The 18,474-nt window shown below is 56.2% G+C and overlaps 1 protein-coding gene across 1 annotated transcript in view; it reads left to right on the plus strand.

Moving 5' to 3' along the window:
* The first annotated feature begins 1,320 nt into the window (after positions 1 to 1,320).
* Positions 1,321 to 18,474, plus strand: part of MPPED1 (metallophosphoesterase domain containing 1) — a 62,242-nt gene continuing 45,088 nt past the window's right edge. Inside the window, exons 1-2 of the mRNA XM_040637676.1 lie at positions 1,321 to 1,544; positions 9,764 to 9,945. Of these exons, the coding sequence (XP_040493610.1) occupies positions 1,321 to 1,544; positions 9,764 to 9,945 (406 nt within the window). The remainder of the gene's footprint in view (positions 1,545 to 9,763; positions 9,946 to 18,474) is intronic.

The following is an 18,474-nucleotide window of genomic DNA, read 5'->3' on the forward strand; positions in this document are numbered from 1 at the left end:
GCGTGATTGTTGAGATTTTTAAAAAATTAATAATCTACTTCTCCTTTGCACGTAATTAAAATGTTCTCCAGTCTCTAATTTTTGTCATTTTTCTAATCTAATTTGTTTTCTGACGACGTCGATTCTTCTTCCGTGTGCAAAGCAAAGGGGATTTTTCTTCGTTTAACGTGACTGGGATATGACTGACCAAGAGTAGTTTAAATTATGTTATTTTCTCCTTGGTTAAATGCAGTGCAAATGAAATCGGAGGGTCTTGATGACCAAAAATTGAAACAAAACACGACAAAACATCTTCAAGGCCTTATCTATTTACACAGTTAAAAAAAAAAATAATTACGGGAACGCACGAGAAAGCTAGCTGGTCTTAGAAAGGAGGTGTTGTTGGCCGTGGTGGGAAGCGTGTGAGCCTGTCGGGGTAGGATGGAAACCGAGCTGGGAGCCCGCGTCGGAATCGGTCAGAAGGACATTAAAATCCAGTTGCCGCAAATGCAGACGGCACTTTCCGAGGGAAGACAAGGCAAAGAGAATGATGGCATTTGCAGGCTGCAGTTATGTGTGGATTGGATTTGGGAAGGTTTTTTTTTTTTTTTTAAAGTAGATCCTCCCCCGCCCCCCCCCCCCAGGGCCACCCCCTGAGCTGAGCTGGTGGATGGCAATCTGTCTGGGAAAATCCCTTCTCCAGGCGCTGCTCGAAGATATCTTTAGGCGACATTGATGTTGAGGAAGGAATTTGCGCCCGTGCTCTCCACCTGCTTGGGCTTGCAGGGGTGTGGGTGTGGTGCGTTGTGGGGGTCTGTGGGGAGGGGGCGGGTGGCAGGGGAATCCTCCCTATTCCCCCATTCCGATAAGTGAAACTTACCTTACCTGTTTCCAGAATACCAGCCATTGTCCTGCCCCATCTCCCGGTCACCCCGTGGGCTCTGGAGGATTTTGTGGAAGAAAAAAAAATGTCTTAAGTATTTAAACATGTCGGACCACGCATGCATCCGTTGCCGGCGTTGTGGGTTTTTTTTTTCTTTTTCCTTTTTTTGGTCCCCTCCCTTCTTCTCCTTTTCTTTTTACCAAAGTATATTCATCAAACTGCCGAGTTGGAAAGATCTGTAATGAGTTTTTGAGCTGTATGACTGTGTTTTTTTTCTCTCCCCCCTTCGTCTTTCTAAATCTTCATCTGACATTAAATAAAGCAAATCCCAAACAGATTAACTGTCGTACGGTTCTGCTCCGTCTCCTCAGTCTGTTCCCAGGTCTGGCTCAGGGCCGGGCGGCGGTGGCGGCGGCGGCGGCGGCGGCGGGAGATGCCCGGGCGGCCCGCAGAGGTCCATGTGGCGCGCTAGGTGGGACCCCGGTGTCCTGAAGGCAGAGGCCCTGGCCCTGCTGCCCTGTGGCCTGGGCATGGCGTTCTCCCAGTCCCACGTGATGGCCGCTCGGAGGCACCAGCACGGCCGGCTCATCGTCGAGGTGGACGAGTACAGCTCCAACCCCACCCAGGCCTTTACGTTCTACAACATCAACCAGGGTCGCTTCCAGCCCCCACACGTGCAGATGTAAGTGGGCAGCTCTGGGTGGGACCGGCTGGCGGGGGTGGGCTCACGGATGCGGGGTGCCTCCGGGCCTCTGGGCCCAACACGGCTGCTGCTACCTGTTGGCCGACACGATTCTGGAGGCTCCGAGTCGTGTAGGGAGGGAGGTGTGAGACGTCGCTGGGACGGCCTGGGGGCCGGTTCTGGCTCCGAGTCCTGTTTCAGTTGGCCAGGAGATGTTTCACAAATATTTGACAATGAGGTGATGGCACATAAAAACCCAGACTTCTGGCTCTGCTTTACGAAACCGCAAGGCCTGGCAACTGCCGGCCCATGAGGCCTCACGGCGATGGCTGGGGGAGGGGGGCCTGAGCGCCAAGTGCCCCCTCTTGGTATTTGGACTGGTGACTCCTGGTCTAATTCATGTTCCTCATTGTACAGCTGGGGAGACTGAGGCCCAGAGAGGGAAGGGCCTTGCTCCAGGCTCCAGGCAGGTTGGGACCCTAGTTTTGGGCTGGCTGTCTTCCCTACCTCTACCCCTCTCTTAGGTCCAGACCCCTTTTGCTTCTATAGAGAAAGCAGAGATGCTTTCCTAAAGGACTGGGGAGTCCTGCCGCCTGCCCCTTGGGGTTGATGGAGAATTCCGGGGATGTTCCAGCAGGAAGTCTGAGGCAAGGGCACAGACTCAGGATCCCCTGGGACTGGGGGAAACTTTCCCCTCCCTGAATGGTTTTCTGAGCTCGGGAGAGGCAGGGGAGGCCCAGGGAGGAAGTGGCTGAACTCCCGGCTCTGCCCCAGACAGCTCCTTGCATTCCTAGAAAGCCTTCCTCCTCCTTTATCCTCGACTTCTTCCAGTGCCTTGAACACCATCTCCAGGGAGCAGTGGGGGGCCTGGTGGCTGTTCCTTTGGGGAGACTGGAGAATCCTGCTCGTGGATCACTTTGGAGAAGGAGGCCAGGCGGTTTCCAATTCCAGGCCAGGAGGTTGGGGACAGGCGGGTCGCTGCTTCTGGTTCCCGTGTGGCTCCCTCAGGAGCCGTCCTCTGTTGTGACGCGTGAGTGCAGAGAGATTCCTCATGGGAGGAAGGGCTCTGGGAGGCAGTCAGGCCCCAGGCCTGGGGGGGCGCTCCAGCGCTGGGAATACCCCCTTCCCTCCGTGGTCGCTTGGGAGAATGCTCATTTCTGTGGGGACTGATGCCTGGTGCTGTCGGAAGCTGCCTAATTTATTTTATTTTATTTTATTTTTTTAAAGATTTTATTTATTTATTTGACAGAGATAGACACAGCCAGCGAGAGAGGGAACACAAGCAGGGGGAGTGGGAGAGGAAGAAGCAGGCTCATAGCAGAGGAGCCTGATGTGGGGCTCGATTCCATAACGCCAGGATCACGCCCTGAGCCGAAGGCAGACGCCCAACCGCTGTGCCACCCAGGCGCCCCTAATTTATTTTTTGGTACACCTCTACTTGGGGAGCTAACTGCCTCTTATTTCCATTTTGGGGGCCAGATTGGTAGATTGGGTCGGGATGGAAGGCCCAGGCTCTCAGCGTTCCATTTCTTAGTGGCAGGGACCTTGAAGCCTGGTAGGGCTGCTGCAGGGCGGAGGCCTTCTCCAGGCCGGCTTTTCTCTTTTGTCCATGGGGTTGGTCCTTTGGGGCTGGACGTGACCATGCCTGGGGTCCCCAGATGCTGGGCTGGACTCCTGCCCCAGCGGGAACAGGCAAGAGCACCTGGGTGGCAGGCAGGGCAGGTGGGGTTCAGGTGGCCTGTGCCTCTGTGCACCCCCACTTAGAAGGGTCCCGGACACCGGAGATAACGCTGTGTAGCACCATGCAGAGCTGTCGCTTACAGGGGCCCGCAGACACCCAGGCAGGCCCCAGCCCCAGAACAGAGCGGGGGGAACAGGAGGTCAGAGGGGGAGGAGGGCCGGGGGGCGGAGGAAGGACCCCGTAGAGAAGATGACTTCTAGGTTGAGACCCAGAGGAGGATGAATGGGGACGGCAGGCTGGGAGGGCTGGGGCGAGGGGGCGTGTGAGGATGGCCCAGCTGGGCGGAGGGTTTCCCAGGCTGAGTCCTGACGAAGGGCAGTGAGTGACCACTGGAGAGAGGGCTGGTCTCTCCCATTTAACCCACGAGCTGCTGTGGATTCGGGATGTTTCTGAGCGGCTGCATAGCATGCTGGTTAGAGACGCGTGCTCTGAGCTAGCCTGCCTGGGTCTGAACCCTGGCTCTGCCACTGACCTGTGGGGTGGCTCTTGGTGCCTCGGTTTCCCTGTCTATACAATGCTGAGGAGTAGGTAGGTAAATCCATATGGCGGGGGGGGGCAGGTAGTAAATGATCAGTCTTGTTAGTGCACAGTGGGCTGGGCTAGGAGCTTGGAACACGGCAGTGGTCAGAGCCCTGCCCATGCAGACCTTCCCGTGGGGTGGCAGACGGTCGGCACACGTGTCACCCCAGTGTGTAATAGCATGCAGTACCGGAGTTATGGAGAGCATGCTTCCTGGCCTTCCGGTGGTCCCCCAGCTAGAGCAGACAGCACATTCAGCACGGCCTGCCCCCCACCCCTCTCTCCGGGCCTCCTCTGTGTGGCCGCCCACCGGGGCAGGGGTTCCAGGCTGCCATCAGCAGTGGGGCTCAGGGGTTTGGGCAGTGAGTGCCTCACTGAGCCCTGGTTCTGGGCTCCTTGTCCAGTGCTCCCTCATTGCCTGCTCAGGCCAGCCAGGCTCTGAAACGCAACTTTGCATAAAGCCGGGTGAAGCCAGGGCCAGGCAGGGACTTGGGGGGGGCTGCTGCCTCCCACCCCCCCTTTCAGACTGCAGGCCCCCAGCCCGAGGGAAGCGTGCGGGCTGCTGGCGGCAGCTGTGCAGGTTTCCATGGCGAGTCTCCATCGAGGGAGAGACAGAGAGGATGGATGCCGCTTCCCGACACGTGATTGATCACCGCCCTGGGCTTTGTCTCCGGGGTGAGGGAGCGAGGGGGCTGTATTTAATAAATCCACAATTTATATTTAATAACAACAGTGACAACCCAAACATGGCCTCCGATTGAGCCGCGTGATTTATGTGGTTGCCCCCAGAGACCCCGGTGGTGATGAGGCTGCATTTGCCCGAGTAATGAATCCCTGGATCTGGGCCTTTGGGCCCTGAGACCCTGAGGGCCTAGAAACCCTGTGGTGGCCTGGAGACAGCCCCTCCAGGCACCAGCCCTTCTGCCCTGGGGGGCCGGTGGATGTGTGGCCCGGTGGCTGGTTGGAAGCCTGCATGGACAGGGTTATCCGAGGGTCCTCCTGAGAGGTGCCTTGGGGGCTGGTGTCAGGCATAGTGACTCTTCTCACTGGCCTTTAAAGGGAATCCTGTTGATGGAGACTCGACTCATCCCATTTAAAGACCCTGCAAGCACTTCTTGGAGAATGCCGCCGAGCGGCAAGAGCATGGCTGTGTGCCCGGCCCGGGGATGGCCCTGTGTGCCGAGCCCTCGGACCTCCCCGCCGTGCCCGGCCAGTGCGCTCGTCCCCGCTCCGATGTGCTGAGGCTGCAGGGGGGACCCTGTGGTCCCAGTCTAGTCATGCACTGAGAGGCCCCCAGGAGACAGTGGGGGTCAGCCTGGAGCCCAAGGAGGGCAGAGGGGCAAGGCAGGAGGAGAGGGTGAGCCTGGAACATTCCGTGCCTCCTCCTGCCTCTGGTCCCTGCCCGTGCTGTCACTTATGTCTTCCCCACACTTTGCCCTGCTACGCGGACTCATTCTTCAGATCTCATCCAGCTGTCACCTTTTCGGGAAGGCTCTCTGATGGCTCTCCAGACCAGGTCTCCCCTTCCCTCAAAGCCGGCCCCAGCTCTAAGGTCTCCCCCTGCCACCAGCATGGGCTGGTTCCTGGAGCCTAGCACAGCTGACAGATGGGAAGAAGAAAGAAAAGGGAGTGAGGATAAGGCAGGGAATAGGGCCCCAGAAGAGTGGGGGAGATCAAGGAGGGCTTCCTGGGGGCAGTGGCAAAACCCCTGGGCTTGAAGGACCAGCCAAAGCAAAGGCTTAGAGGTGGGAAGGGAGGGCAGGCCTGGGACTCAGGAGGGCAGCATGGTGGGGTCACTACCGAGTGAGGCCTGTGAAAAGAGCACTGGGCATTTGTGTGACGCCGAGTTAGCCAGTCACTGCCCCTCCTCTGGGTCTCAGTTTCCCCACTGTAGAATGAGGGGAGGGGATTGGCAGGCTCTCCCATTCGGAAACACTCTGGCTGATGCTCGGTCACATGTCTGGACATATAGTTGGAACCTCACTGAAGGGAGGAGTCCTCCACCCCCCAGGGCCCCCGTCCTTCAGAGCTCCCCATTTCCCCAGAAATAGAGATGATGGAGGGGACAGCCTCTCCTTCTGATGTCCTTGGGAGTGTCTGCACTTCCAGGGAGCCAGCGGCTCATGGGAAAGGGAGCCCCGAGAAGGGGGCCAGGGCCCAGGAAGTGGCTGCCCGGGGCAGTCGCATCCAGCCTTTGAGCCTTGAAGGTCCTTGAGGTTTCACACCTTCTCCCAGAGTAACTGGACTGTCCCCAACTTACAGAGATGGCCTGGAGGGTGGGAGGGTCCAGGGCACAGCAAGGAGGTGGTGCAGTTGGGATGCTGGCCCAGGTCTGGACGCCGGAGGCCACGTTCTCTATTCTGCACCCTTCCTGCCTCCATGATCCCTGTGGGAATATCCCTTGTGAGGCGGGGGACAGGTGGCGACAGGTTTTAGGTCTCAGAGAGAGACCTGCAGCTGTCACCTTGTCTCTGGCCCCTGCAGAATGTCACTGGAAAATAACCATTTTGCTTTGTTTTCTCTTGTCACAGAAGGTGTTGAGGTTAGATGCCCAAATTCCTATTGTGAAGACCCAGGTTCAAATCTACTCTTTAACTTGCTAGCCAGGGCCTTGGATACGGGACTAATGTTTCCAATCTCAGTAACTTCCCGGGGTTGCTGAGACTCAGGTGTTAGCCAGCATTTGGCATTACAGGTGTCAGAAACCCAATGTAGATTGTCTTAAGGATAAAAGACAGTTTACTGGCTTGCCTAGTTAGTGAGAAAGTTCATGTTTGGATCCCGCTTCAGGTATAGCTGGATCTAGGGGTCAAATTATGCTGTCAAGCTCCCCCACCTTCTGGTATGCTCCCTCTCTTTCTCTTTCTCCATATCTCGACTCTTCTTGTTCTTTTCCTCACTTCTGAATTTCCAGTCTGGGTTTCTGGGAGCTCCATGAGGTGACCTCGGTGGGTATCCTGTCCACAGGTATATCCCTTGTGCCTAGCGGATGCCTGGCTTTTGGGAGGCACTCAATAAGCATTTGTCCACAGATTGACTGAATGAAATGAGCTGGGCCTGGAAATACTTGCCTGGTGTGAGTTCTGGAACCAAAAACCAGCTTCAAATTGCAGCTCTACCGACCTCCATGGCTGAGATCCTGGGCAAGCGTTTTCTGAGCCGCAGTGTCCTCGTCTGTAAAATGGGCACACCCATAGTACCCTGCCTGCGCGGTTACGGTGCGCGCGAGGCCAGTGAGTGCATGTCGCGCGCTTAGCAGATGACCAGCGCTCAGTCTGGGAGGAGCGTCAAGCTCCCACCTCTTTACTGTTTGTTGTTATTTCGAGGTTGAGCATTTGCTATAAGCCACATAGCTGGAGGATGGTGCAGGGAAGTAAGAGTCTTTATTTTTTTCTCTGGGGATTGTTAGGTTTGCATCCTCACTGAGCTCAGTAGCCTCAGGGTGGAGGGAAATAAGTGCGCAGTTAATTAAAGAGCCCGGGCTCCAGCAGCAGGCCAGCCCGCCTGGAGCCCTCAGAACTCGCGCTGCTTGTGGCTGGCTGGTGGCGGGCGGGGCTGACGCCTGCTCGGGCCCCTTGCTAAGGGGTTCACAGGAGGAGAGCTTGCTGGGACCAGAGGTGGCTCTGGAAGTGGTATCTTGCTCCCTGCCTCTCCCTTTGTCTCTCTTATGTCTCTGACTTGGTCTCCATCACCTTGTGTCGTGCCCACAACCTCAGGATGTGTAGGGGCAATGAATGAATGAATGAACAAATCTGATTGGCTCACTCATGTTCCTGCGCCAGGACGAGAGCCCAGTAGCGATCAGCTGCCCTTGGTCCAGTCAGCTGCGTTGGGACAGCAGGATGTATAGGGGATCCACAGGCCTGCCACCAGCCAGACTGTCTGCCGGAGGGTTGGGTGAGGCGGGGAGGAGGGAAGGGACTCAGAGGACAGAGGGGTGGGAGGGGAGATTTTAGCTTCCAGACCAGCTCAGGCCCTTCCTCCTCCTGGAAGCTTCTAGGGAGCCCCTCGCTGGGTTTGGGCCCTCTCTGACCCCCAGTTTCTCTCTTGCCCCATCAAAGCTGGTGGCCTTACTGTTGCTGCCTGGCCAAGTCTGTCTCTGCCATCAGTCTGGGGTCTCTTGGCCTGGGATCAGGCCTGGTTCATCCCTGTGGCCCCAGCACTGAGCTCAGGGTGGGCCCACCATGGGTGGGCAGAATGTGCTGGGCTGAATGGATGAGTAGATGGATGGATGGATGGATGGATGGATGGATGGATGGATGGATGATTGGACGCAGAAGGGAGAGAAAGAGCCCCCTAGTGCCTTCTTGCTGGTTGCCATCGAACTCAGGGAATCTTCCTCTTCTCTCTGGTCACACCCTGCTGGGACCTGCCGGGGGTCTAACTCGGCTTGACCAACCCCCTTGAGGGCCAGGCATGCTCCCTCCCATCCCGGCACCATGAGGCCATGCGGAGAGGCTGGCTTGGCACCCCCGACTGCGGTGGAGAGAGCGTGCTGATGCTCCCTGCACATTAGCATGCTGAACCCACGTCTCTCGTAAGGTGTTAATTAAATTTCTTCGAAGTATATTGTCTGAAAAAAAAGGAGGATAATTAGAAAGATGTCTTTAAAAGTATTTATGTAACTGATATGGTACCGCTTTTGGTTTGCCGCATAATTAGATTTAAACACAACTCCTCGAGCAGCATACTCATTTGGAGAGAGCTGCTCGTTGAAATGTCATTGCATTGTTTTTAAGAGTTTTGAGCCTGGCAAAATCATTCAGCTGAGGAGGCTGAACGTGGCGGGGGGAACACCGAACTGGGAGCACGGAGCTGGGTTCGTGTCCCATAATCTCCCTTTATTCCCTGGGACGCCCGGGGCCACTCGCTCGGTGTCGTTGTCTGCGGAACCACAGGGCTATGATGGGCTTCCTGGAACAAGAAGTTACATTCCTGCAGCTCTTTTAATGTTCTGATAATTTTTGCGTATTGAGGTAGTTCTGTTTTACGGGCAGCAAAGCAGGGCCAAGTTGAAGGTCCCACATTAGTGATCCGTGGCAGAGCTGGGGTTCGAAGCCTGGCCCTCTTGATTCCAGAATCCTTTTCCTACACACCCCTGGAAAGCCCTTGTTTTTGTTTTGTTTGTTTTGTTTTTAAAGATTTTATTTATTTGAGAGAGAGAGAGGGAGAGAGAGAGAGAGAGCACGAGCCGGGGAAGGGCGGAGGGAGAGGGTCAGGCAGACTGCCCGCTGAGGCTTGATTCCAGGATCCTGAGATCACAGCCTGAGCTGAAGTCAGACTCTTAACCGCCTGAGCCACCCAGGCGCCCCTGGAAAGCCCTTGTTTTAAAAACGATGGGACCATCTCAGAGTTTAGAAAAACTGCCTTGGTTTCACGAGCTCTGAAATCCCCGCTTTCCCACGTGGCTCTCCCTGAATGCTGTGTGTGCTCCGCGGGGCGCCGGGGGGAGATAGCTCTTTCACCAGGACCGGAGACCGTGGCCCTGCGTTTTTGATGGGGCTGATGGCGCACCTGAGGAGGCGAAACTGGTTTTTAGGAGGTGAAAAAGCTTATTCTTCTTATTCTAAAGCCCAGATCTCCTTACAGTGCATGAACACATATACAGCTATTTGTGGTGGTAAAATCTCATGGGAAGGGAGCGCGTAGGGAAAAAACGTCTACAAAGGCCCCGAAGGGGGTGATGGGAGAGAGGGTTAGCAAAGCCGAACAGCGGGTTAGTGGTCGTCATCACACTGTGCTCACTGGTGCTCCCCGCTCGTTTCCTCCATGGACCCTCCGAGAGCCCCGTGTTACAGAAGGGAAACTGAGGCCCAGGGGAACACACATTTTTCGGACCCCCAAGGGCCCATTGGGAAGGCCGGGCACACCGTCCGTGTTCAGGGTGGATGTGGTCTGAGTGGACGGCTTCGGCCGCGGGCTGGACACGGGCCACCTGCAGTGTCTTCTCTCCCCGCAGGGTAGACCCCGTGCCTCATGATGCCCCCAAGCCGCCCGGCTACACCCGCTTCGTCTGTGTGTCTGACACCCACTCGAGGACAGACCCCATCCAGATGCCCTATGGCGACGTGCTCATCCACGCCGGGGACTTCACGGAGCTGGGGCTTCCGAGCGAGGTCAAGAAGTTCAACGAGTGGCTTGGTAGGTGCTGGGCAGGAGGTGGCCTTGCTCTGCTCCCTGGGGAAGCCCTCCCTGACCTCCCACTCCCTGTCACACCTCGACATCTCCTACCCCAGCACTTGCCTCCGCCGTGACTTGTTTGTGCGATTCTTTTGGCCTGGGAGACTCCCTCCCGCAGGGGTTTTGCCCAGGCCTGTTTGTGTCCACTTGCATGTCCAGCCCCCGGTGCCTGGTACAGGTAGGTGTTCAATAAATAATGCGTGAATGAATGAATGAACGAATGGGCGAATGAATGAACGCCTCTCTGGGAACGGCGACGACGGGGCAGGCACTCCGCTGCGTGTGCCACCCACCGCCCTTGTGACAGCTTCCCCAGTGAGGGGGGAAGCTGGGGACCCGCGCAGGCTCCTCCCCGGGGCAGCTGTTGGAAGGCGCAGTGGAGCGCTGTCCCACGCAGTGGGCAATGGTGGGCGACGATTTCTAAGCATACCCCCAGGGATTTGTCTTCAGCTTTTTGCTTTCTTCCCAAACAAAAAAGACATAAATATGGAGTGCCCCTGGGAAAAGCTGCTTGCTTGGAATCCAGAGAAACCTCAGAGGGGGTTATCTCTGCCGTGGTCTGGGGGACAGATGGAGGGCCCCTGGGCGGCCTAGCCATAAGCCTCCGGTCTTGGAGGTGTGGGCGCAGAGCCGGCCCACCTCCGGGCCCAGCCCCGCTCCCTGGGCTGCCAGCCGGTCCCACCCCCAGGGCCCTCCCGCTGCGCCGTTGGCTGGGAGCTTCAGGAGCAGAGGGCCAGGAGCGACGCGGGGAGGCTGCAGTGAGCGCGAGGCCCGGCTCTGCCAGTCGAGACAAATATTTACAAGCAAGGCCTTCCCCTCTGCTTGGCAGGCTTAGAGCTTTAAATATTGATTTTTTGAATGGGAAATTCTGATCAAGTGCCCTGTTTGGGCTGGACCATCGGAAGGCCCGGGTGGGAGAGAGCTCCTGCAGGGTGCGTCGGCCGCAGGCTTCTACCCGGCCGGGCTGCCTCCTGGCCACGGCTGCCCCCAGGAGGGGGTCCTCCCTGGCTTCTCATCCCCTTTACTGTGGGTCTCCAAAGATGTGAGGCTGCACTTGGCTGAGCCAAGAGTCTATGTCCGAGGCAGATGCCGGGCTCCCACTGTGGGCCTGACAGTGTGTCACTTGATAATGCTTACGTCCACTTGCGGGAATGAATGAATGAATGAATGAATGGGCGAATGAATGAATGACTCTGGGAATGGCGATGCCGGGGCAGGCACCCAGCTGTGTGTACCGGCATGCATGACTTTTGGGAACTAGGTCAACTGGGGGACAGGTGCTGTTTTCATCCTAATTACACAGTAGAGGATGTCAGCCCGAGGTTCTCACGCCGAGGTTCTCCAGGGTGGGGACAGTTTCCGACGAGCCCCCAGCCCACGACGAGGTCCCATCCCTGTGGAGTGGATGAATGAACCAAACAGGTGGGCCATGTGCTGCTGGTGCAGGGAAAGGGGGCTCTTTCAGGCTGAGGGGACAGCGGAGGCCAGGCGTGCTGGGGGACACTTGAGAGGAGCCGCTGTGTGCTGTGGCCCGTGTGAGGGGCTTTGGGACTTTGAGGGTGAGGGTCCTGGAAGAGAGGGCTGGGTCACCACGACTCTGAACCTCAGGACCACTGGGGGCACAGGGGGCCAGCACGGTGAGGTGGGCATTTTAGAAAGATCGTTCTCCCTGCCTCTTCACAGAAGTCAGAACAACCGTGGGGATTCGGGGGTCTTCCTGATTTGCACCTGGAGCTGCATTCTTTATTTGCCTGGGTTGTCGCTGGGGCGTGGGAGTGTGGGGTGGGGTGGGGTCCGGGGGCTTCAAACCCGAGAATGAGGAGCCTCTCTCCTGCTTGACTGAGCGGTGAGGAATTCGCACATGAGCAAACATTTATATCAGAGCAGCTTCTAGAAGTCCCTTTGCAGCTGGCTTTTCAGGAACCTGTTTGTGGTACGAAAGCAAGATTCCTCCCCCGCGGGCTGGCAGTTCAGGTCGCCGGGACGTGGCAGTCATGGCTGAGAGTGCACTGCCCACGGTGCACTCATCGGGTCCGTGTAGGCGCGTGAATCTGGACACGCGTACATCTTTAGACAGCTCGTGTTTAATGAGTGATAATGTGTGCCAGGCACTCATCTAAGCCCTTGGCGTGTGGGATCAAGTCATTTAATCCTCCTGACAACAGAATGAGGCGGGAGTGGTTGTCGTCCCCATTTTGCAGAGGAGAAAACTGAGGCCCAGATACATGAAGCGAGTCGCCCAAGGCCACACGGATAGTAAGGGGCAGAGCTAGGATTCCAAGCCAGGCAGCTGGACTCGGGAGCCGAGCTCTTGCTCACCCGTATCTCCTTTCTTCTTCTTACGGTGAAATCTCTCTGATTCAACGTAAAGGTGTGGACTTTGCTATTTGGGGCCAGATGTCCTGGGTCTGCTTCCTGCCGCTCTGATTACAGAAGCCGCGTGACCTCTCTGAGCTTCGGTGGCCTCATTTTAGAGGCGGGTGGTCATTCTCTTCTTGCCCTGCCTCCCCCTTTGGAGGTGGGTTGTTTTCGGGCTCCATTACGATGAAGGAATTGACCGAGTTTTGAAAACTGTGAAGTGCCGTGTACATGGTCTGTTGCCCCCATGAGCTGGCATTTGCCAGATCAGGCCTCGCCTTGGGATAGAGGTGGGGGTCATGGGTGGGTCCTGCAGGAGGGGGGACATGTGATCATGAGGTCATGAGGTTGAGCAGCAAGGGGAAGTGGTAGAACGGCTTGTGGGCAGAAGTGTGTGGAGTTTCTGAGACATGTTGATGGATGATCTCAGCTGTGTCTGCAGTTCACACACCCCCCCCCCCCCCCCCGGAGAAAAGACTGGAAGGAAGTACCCATTCAGACATTCATTCTGTCTCACTGAGAACCCACCACGTGCCACATGTGTCGCAGGCACGGGGGTGACAGTGAGGCGGGAGGAACAGGGCACGCTTGCGTTCTGGTGATGGGGACACGGTGCATCCGGGGAGGCGGGCTCGTGTTCACGTAGGCCTGTGGGCCAGGGACCAGGGTTTGGGGTCAATTCTAAGTGCGATGGGGATTTTGGGGAGGCTCGTGTGGGGGAGTGACCATTAAAACGGTGTTCAAAGGCCTGGATTACAAAGTTAGAGTGGAAGCAAGAAGGCCAGTGAGGGCAAAGTCTCTGGAATGTTCTGGAACTGATGTTTGAGTAGGGGCATCATGGGAGATTTTCTTCTTTATGGTTTTCTCTCTCCTCCACCTTGATTTTCTGTAGGGAGCATGTGTTACTTTGGTGGTACCCTATAAAGACAACAGTAAAATCTTAGTTTTTTTTTTTTTTTTTTTTTAAGATTTTATTTATTTATTTGACAGAGAGAGACAGCCAGCAAGAGAGGGAACACAAGCAGGGGGAGGGGGAGAGGAAGAAGCAGGCTCCCCGCAGAACAGGGAGCCTGATGCAGGGCTCGATCTCAGGACCTCGGGATCACGCCCTGAGCTGAAGGCAGATGCTTAACGACTGAGCCACTCAGGCGCCCCAAAATCTTAGTGTTTTTAAAGAAATCTTGGCCTCTCCACTATCTGGTGCAGAGTGTGTCCCAGGTTGGGGGTGAGGGCAGCACAGGCATCGGGTCAGTCCTGGTGTCATCCAGCCACTCAGGAGGTCACCTGGAGCCCTTCCCCAGGCCAGCAGGGCCCCACCTACCTCTCGGCCCCATTGGCCCAGGCTCTTCTCCTCGGATAAGAAAGTTATGGATTTGAAATTCACAGCCAGCGTTTTCCCCGTTCATTGATGTCATGGAAAACATTTAAAAGCATATTCCAGGGGCCACCTCCAGACAGTTAAGAGGAGATTTAAGAAATTAATAAGGGCCTTCTTTATAAGTCAACACTAGGCACCTAACTGGGGGGTGTGTGTGTGTGGCTAAATTCAAGCTGACTCTAATTTGCTGGCAGGTGCATTGCTCTGGGCTTGGCCGTGAGTGGTGACCATGTTTTGCCCATTTACAGGGCTCTGTCTGGGTCTGAGTTCGTTGGAGGGGTGGGGTTGGGGGGGTGATAGGGTTCTCCTGAGAAGACCATCAATATCTGTCCTGTTGGCCATTAATATCCCAAATATATTAATGAAATAGAAATGCCAGCTTGATTTGTAAATGTTCCAGTGAATAGCTAAAAAATTGCTAAGGACAAGTTTTTCAGGTATAAGGAACGAAAGGAATAGCAAAACTTGCTGAAAATGGAAGAGAATGTGCTAGAAGGTCCTTGCTCCTCCACAGCTAATGACCTCAGTGTCACCCGAGCCACACTGGCCGACTGCAGTCCTCGTTCCCCACCCTGGGCCTTGGCTCATGCTCTCCCCCCAGCGGGGAATGTTCTTCCTCCATCCTGTGGAGTCCTGCCTACCCTCCACGGTCGCCACCTGCGAAGCCTGACCCACCTGTTGGGCAGCACTGGTTTCTCTTTCCTCTGTGTACTCAGAGCTCCCCATTCAGGCCCTCGTGGCAGGGACTTATCTATGCCTTCATGCCTCATCCCCCACCTAGACCGTCAGCCCTGGCAGGGCCTGGACAGAGGCTGTGGGCTCAGGGTGGCCTGGAGTGAGTGGCACACTGTGTCCCCAGCAGGCCGTGCATAACCAGCTGTAAGAGGGGGAACAGCACTAAGAGGGGGCTCTGAGGAGGGGCTGTGAGGAGGGCAGGCTGTTGCAACATGGAACTTGGGGTGGGTCTGAGACGACCCAGGGTCGGAGGCTGAGTTGGGGTTTTCACGATGAGTCCAGGAGCTGAGGGCTGCAGGGATCTGGACCCCAGCAAGGGGGGCGAGATATTCTAGGTGGGCGTGTGGGGTCCCCCTTGGCGGCTGGAGCTGCTGAGGGCAGGAGGAGATGCTGAGCCCCAGTAGCACCCACTTCCAGGATACCACTGACCCGAGGCCTCGACACCATGCACATCTGATCCCAGGCGAGAACACCAAGGCTGTTGGCTCTGAGTGACAGCCACGCCAAGAACTGTGAGTGTATGAGCTGATTTGTAAAGCGCCACCAGGCTTTGTGACCTCTCTGACCAGCAGGTGCTAGGCTGGCCTCCTCAGTCCCCGCCAGGAGAAGCCAGCAGCCTCTGTACCCCCATGCCCACCCCCAGCTCCCGCGGCCTCAGATCCCTGCACCGGCCCAGAAGTGACAACCTGGAGGCCACTGGCGGCTTGTCCTCACATCTTCTTTCCTCTCCTTGCTTCCCCACCGCCCCGTCTAACTGGGGTTCTCCTTCTGCAGTTCCCACACCACCGCCCTCTCAGCACTGCCCCATGTCCATCCCCCTTTGTTCCTTGTTTTGCTCCTGCCCACTGAAGGCAGCTTCTCCTGGGGGGCCAGCCTTGGGCCTCCCAGCCACCTTCTTTCCAGATGACAATCACACGGGCCCCCAGCGTTTGCTCCAGCCCTGACCTGCACACCCCCCTCCCCACCATAGTCAGCTTTCTCTTTGAGATCCAGCTGATGTTTTGTTCACTATTCCCAGAAGATACTTCCTCCTGGCTGGCCACCAGGATTTCAGGCTCCTTCTGTCCCAAACCTGTGACCCATTCGCATTGGCTACGCAGTAAGACCCCCTAGCCCCCATCCCCAGCTCCTGTGCCCTCCCACTTCCCTTGGAGGCCGGAACCAGCTGTCACTGACTGTTACTGTCACCCTGCTGCTGTCTGCTTGTCCCCTCCACCTGCTTCTATCACCTGCTAAGCCACTGTGGGCACCCAAGCGGGCTGGCCAGCCAAGCGTGCCTTCCTCCTGTAGGATCCTGTGAGCCCCCGGAGGGTGGAGATGGTGCCCCGCGCCGACCTCAGGGCCCTGCCTGGCCCTGAGGGTGCTCGGCAGGAGGGTGTTTGTTGAATAACGGTGTGAGGTCTGTAAAGCACCCGGCACACCAGTTAATTAAGTGGCTCTCTACCCTTCGTGGAATCAGGCAGGGGAGGAAGATGAGGGCCCGGTAATGGAGTATTTGGAAGTTATAATTAACTTTTTACTGGTGCCCTAGCATGAAACGATATATAAGACAATATAAAAGGGGTCCAAGGATTTAGTTAAATAGAGCTGGGTCTTTTGCAAGTAAACCCTTAATTAAAATCCGTGAGGGAGGAAGGGAGAGGAAGGGAAATGGAGAAATCACTCCGAGGCGGAGTCTGGTTCCTGCCTCATCTGCCACGGTGTTGAAGGCCCGAGGGCTGCAGAAACGGGCTGCCCACAGTCCTTTGGCCTCTTTGTGATGCGGTCCAGGAGCCCATGGAGTGGGCTCGGGGGGGTGAGGGGCCCTGGAGAGGAGCAAGGTGCTGGCCCTCCCAGGCAGGGGCTGGAGGCACAGGGATTGTTAGACTTTGTGGGGAATGACCGTCTTCACTGCAGCCAGAGGTGACTGCCCCCTCAGCCACTTCTCCCCTTCCCGCGGCAGCCCACATTCTGGCTGTTCCCCACTCTCCAGTCCACCCTTCCTGTGGGGGGGATACCCTCCCCATGGAAGGCTGAGCTGTCCCTCTCTGTCACCCTCAGCTCTGTCCCCAGCAGTGTGTGCGAGGCCCTGCTTTTGTCTTATCCCTTTAGCTGTACCTTTCTGACCCCGAATTTCCTGCATTGTCTCACCAAGCACTTACCTGTGTGCGTGTCATCTGCTTGCTACACTTGGCCGTGACCTCACCCCCGCTTACACTGCTTCACGGTCCGTACTTGCCACGTGGCATGCCTCCTGACTGCTGCCATGGCGTGGGGAGGGCATCCCCCATTTTTTGGTACCAGGCTGCAGAGACAGTACCTGGCTGGCCCCACTCGCGGGGAGCAGACACTTGCTGGGTTCCCCCGGCATTGCCAGCGTGCTCTCCAGGCAACAGAACCATTCCACTGTCTGGCACCCCTGGGGGCAGGGCAGAGTGGGGGTGGGATGGAGTTCTCCTGGCCACAGCCTACATCTCCAGGGCTGTAAGCAGCTCAGGCTCTGCAGGGACAAGCCTCACACTGATCCAGGCAGTGGTGCCCCGGGTCTGCATCCTTCTGGCCTCTCGGCCCTGGATAGGTCGGTGAGGGTCTCCCTCTCCTGCTGGGCTGTGACCGTGGGAGGACAGGGAAGGGGTCCACCCTCACCCCAGTCCGTACATGTCGTAGGAGCCCCCTACGTTCTCCGGCTTGTTGTTGGAGATTCAGGGATGACCACCACAGGTGCGGTCCCTGCCTGAGGGGCCTGAGGACGAATGCAGACGGGTCATAAAGATTCAATAAAGAGGCAGGTTCATTTTGGTGATTAGGTCAGTAAATCAGGTCAGCAAATAGGGGAGGTGATAGTGATTGCGGCAGGGGTTTATCGGACATAATATGGCCCCAGAAGCCCCCTTCGTAGCTGGAGGCCCACGAGGCTGAGCCCAGTGGCCGTGGAGGCCCAGAGAGGAGGCCCAGGGAGGAGGCCCAGACCTTCTGACCGGCAGCCTGCAGCCAGGGCGAGGACGTGGATTTTATTCTAAGTGTTAAGGAGACCCCTGGGGCTTAGGCAGGGGAAAGACACTGTCCAACGCAGTGTTTTGAAAGACTCCTTTGGCTGCAGGGTGAGCTGGGCTGTGGCAGGCAGGGAGGTCTGGGCACCAGGAGAGGCCGCACAGGTGTTGGCGAGAGGCGAGGGGAGCTGGGACTGGACGTGGGGGCAGAGCGCAGTGCAGGCTTTGCTGGAATTTGGAGGTGACATCAACAGGATTGCTGCTGGGAGGTATGGATGGAAGGTGAGGGCGATCGCTGGCCTGGCACGAGACAGGCCCTCAACAAGTAGTGGTTAAGCAAAGGAAGAAAAGAAAAGAGAAATTTTACAACGCGGTCATGTCCATCAAAATGTGCAGCCAGCTTTTTCTGGTTTTTTGTTTTTTTATTATCTTACAATGGTCCTCGCTGAGTATGTCCAGTAGACCTAAACTGGATCCTGGTTCATTTGCTCGTTAGTTGGACACCATGGCCTGATTCAGACCTTCCCAGAAACATGTGATTCTCGCAAACACTCCAGATTGAATATTTAATACAAAAATTTTCTTGCACTTTGGTCCCCAATTCATTTCCGGCACCTTTCTGCTCAGGAGCTGCTCGGTGTCCGAGGATTTTGGTTGCGGGGAGCACAGGGGCCAACGTGGCTGATGAGCACCTGCTCGCCTCGGTGCAAGACTGATGCTCAGACGGAAAATGGGTGAATGGTACGGCAGAGGTTTGGTGTTCAATGAAAAAATTATATTTCTATATTCATAAAATAATTATTCACAAAGCCAAAGTGTGTTTTAGGGGCTACAAGAGAGAAAATTATCTTCTAATAAAGACGGGAAAAAAAGTCTAGAATTCTAAGTTGTGGTCCAATGATTTTGACCAGCCATAATTACAGTGGCTTCATATTAATGGGTAAGCCCCTTGAAAAGTGTGTTTAAGTGCTAATTATCTTTTTATTAAGGGTATATTTATTTATTTATTTTAGAGAGAGGGAGAGAGAGCAGGGGGAAGGGCGGGGGGGG

Source organism: Ursus maritimus, unplaced genomic scaffold (assembly GCF_017311325.1).
Source record: "Ursus maritimus isolate PB19 unplaced genomic scaffold, ASM1731132v1 scaffold_21, whole genome shotgun sequence".
NCBI lineage: Eukaryota > Metazoa > Chordata > Mammalia > Carnivora > Ursidae > Ursus > Ursus maritimus.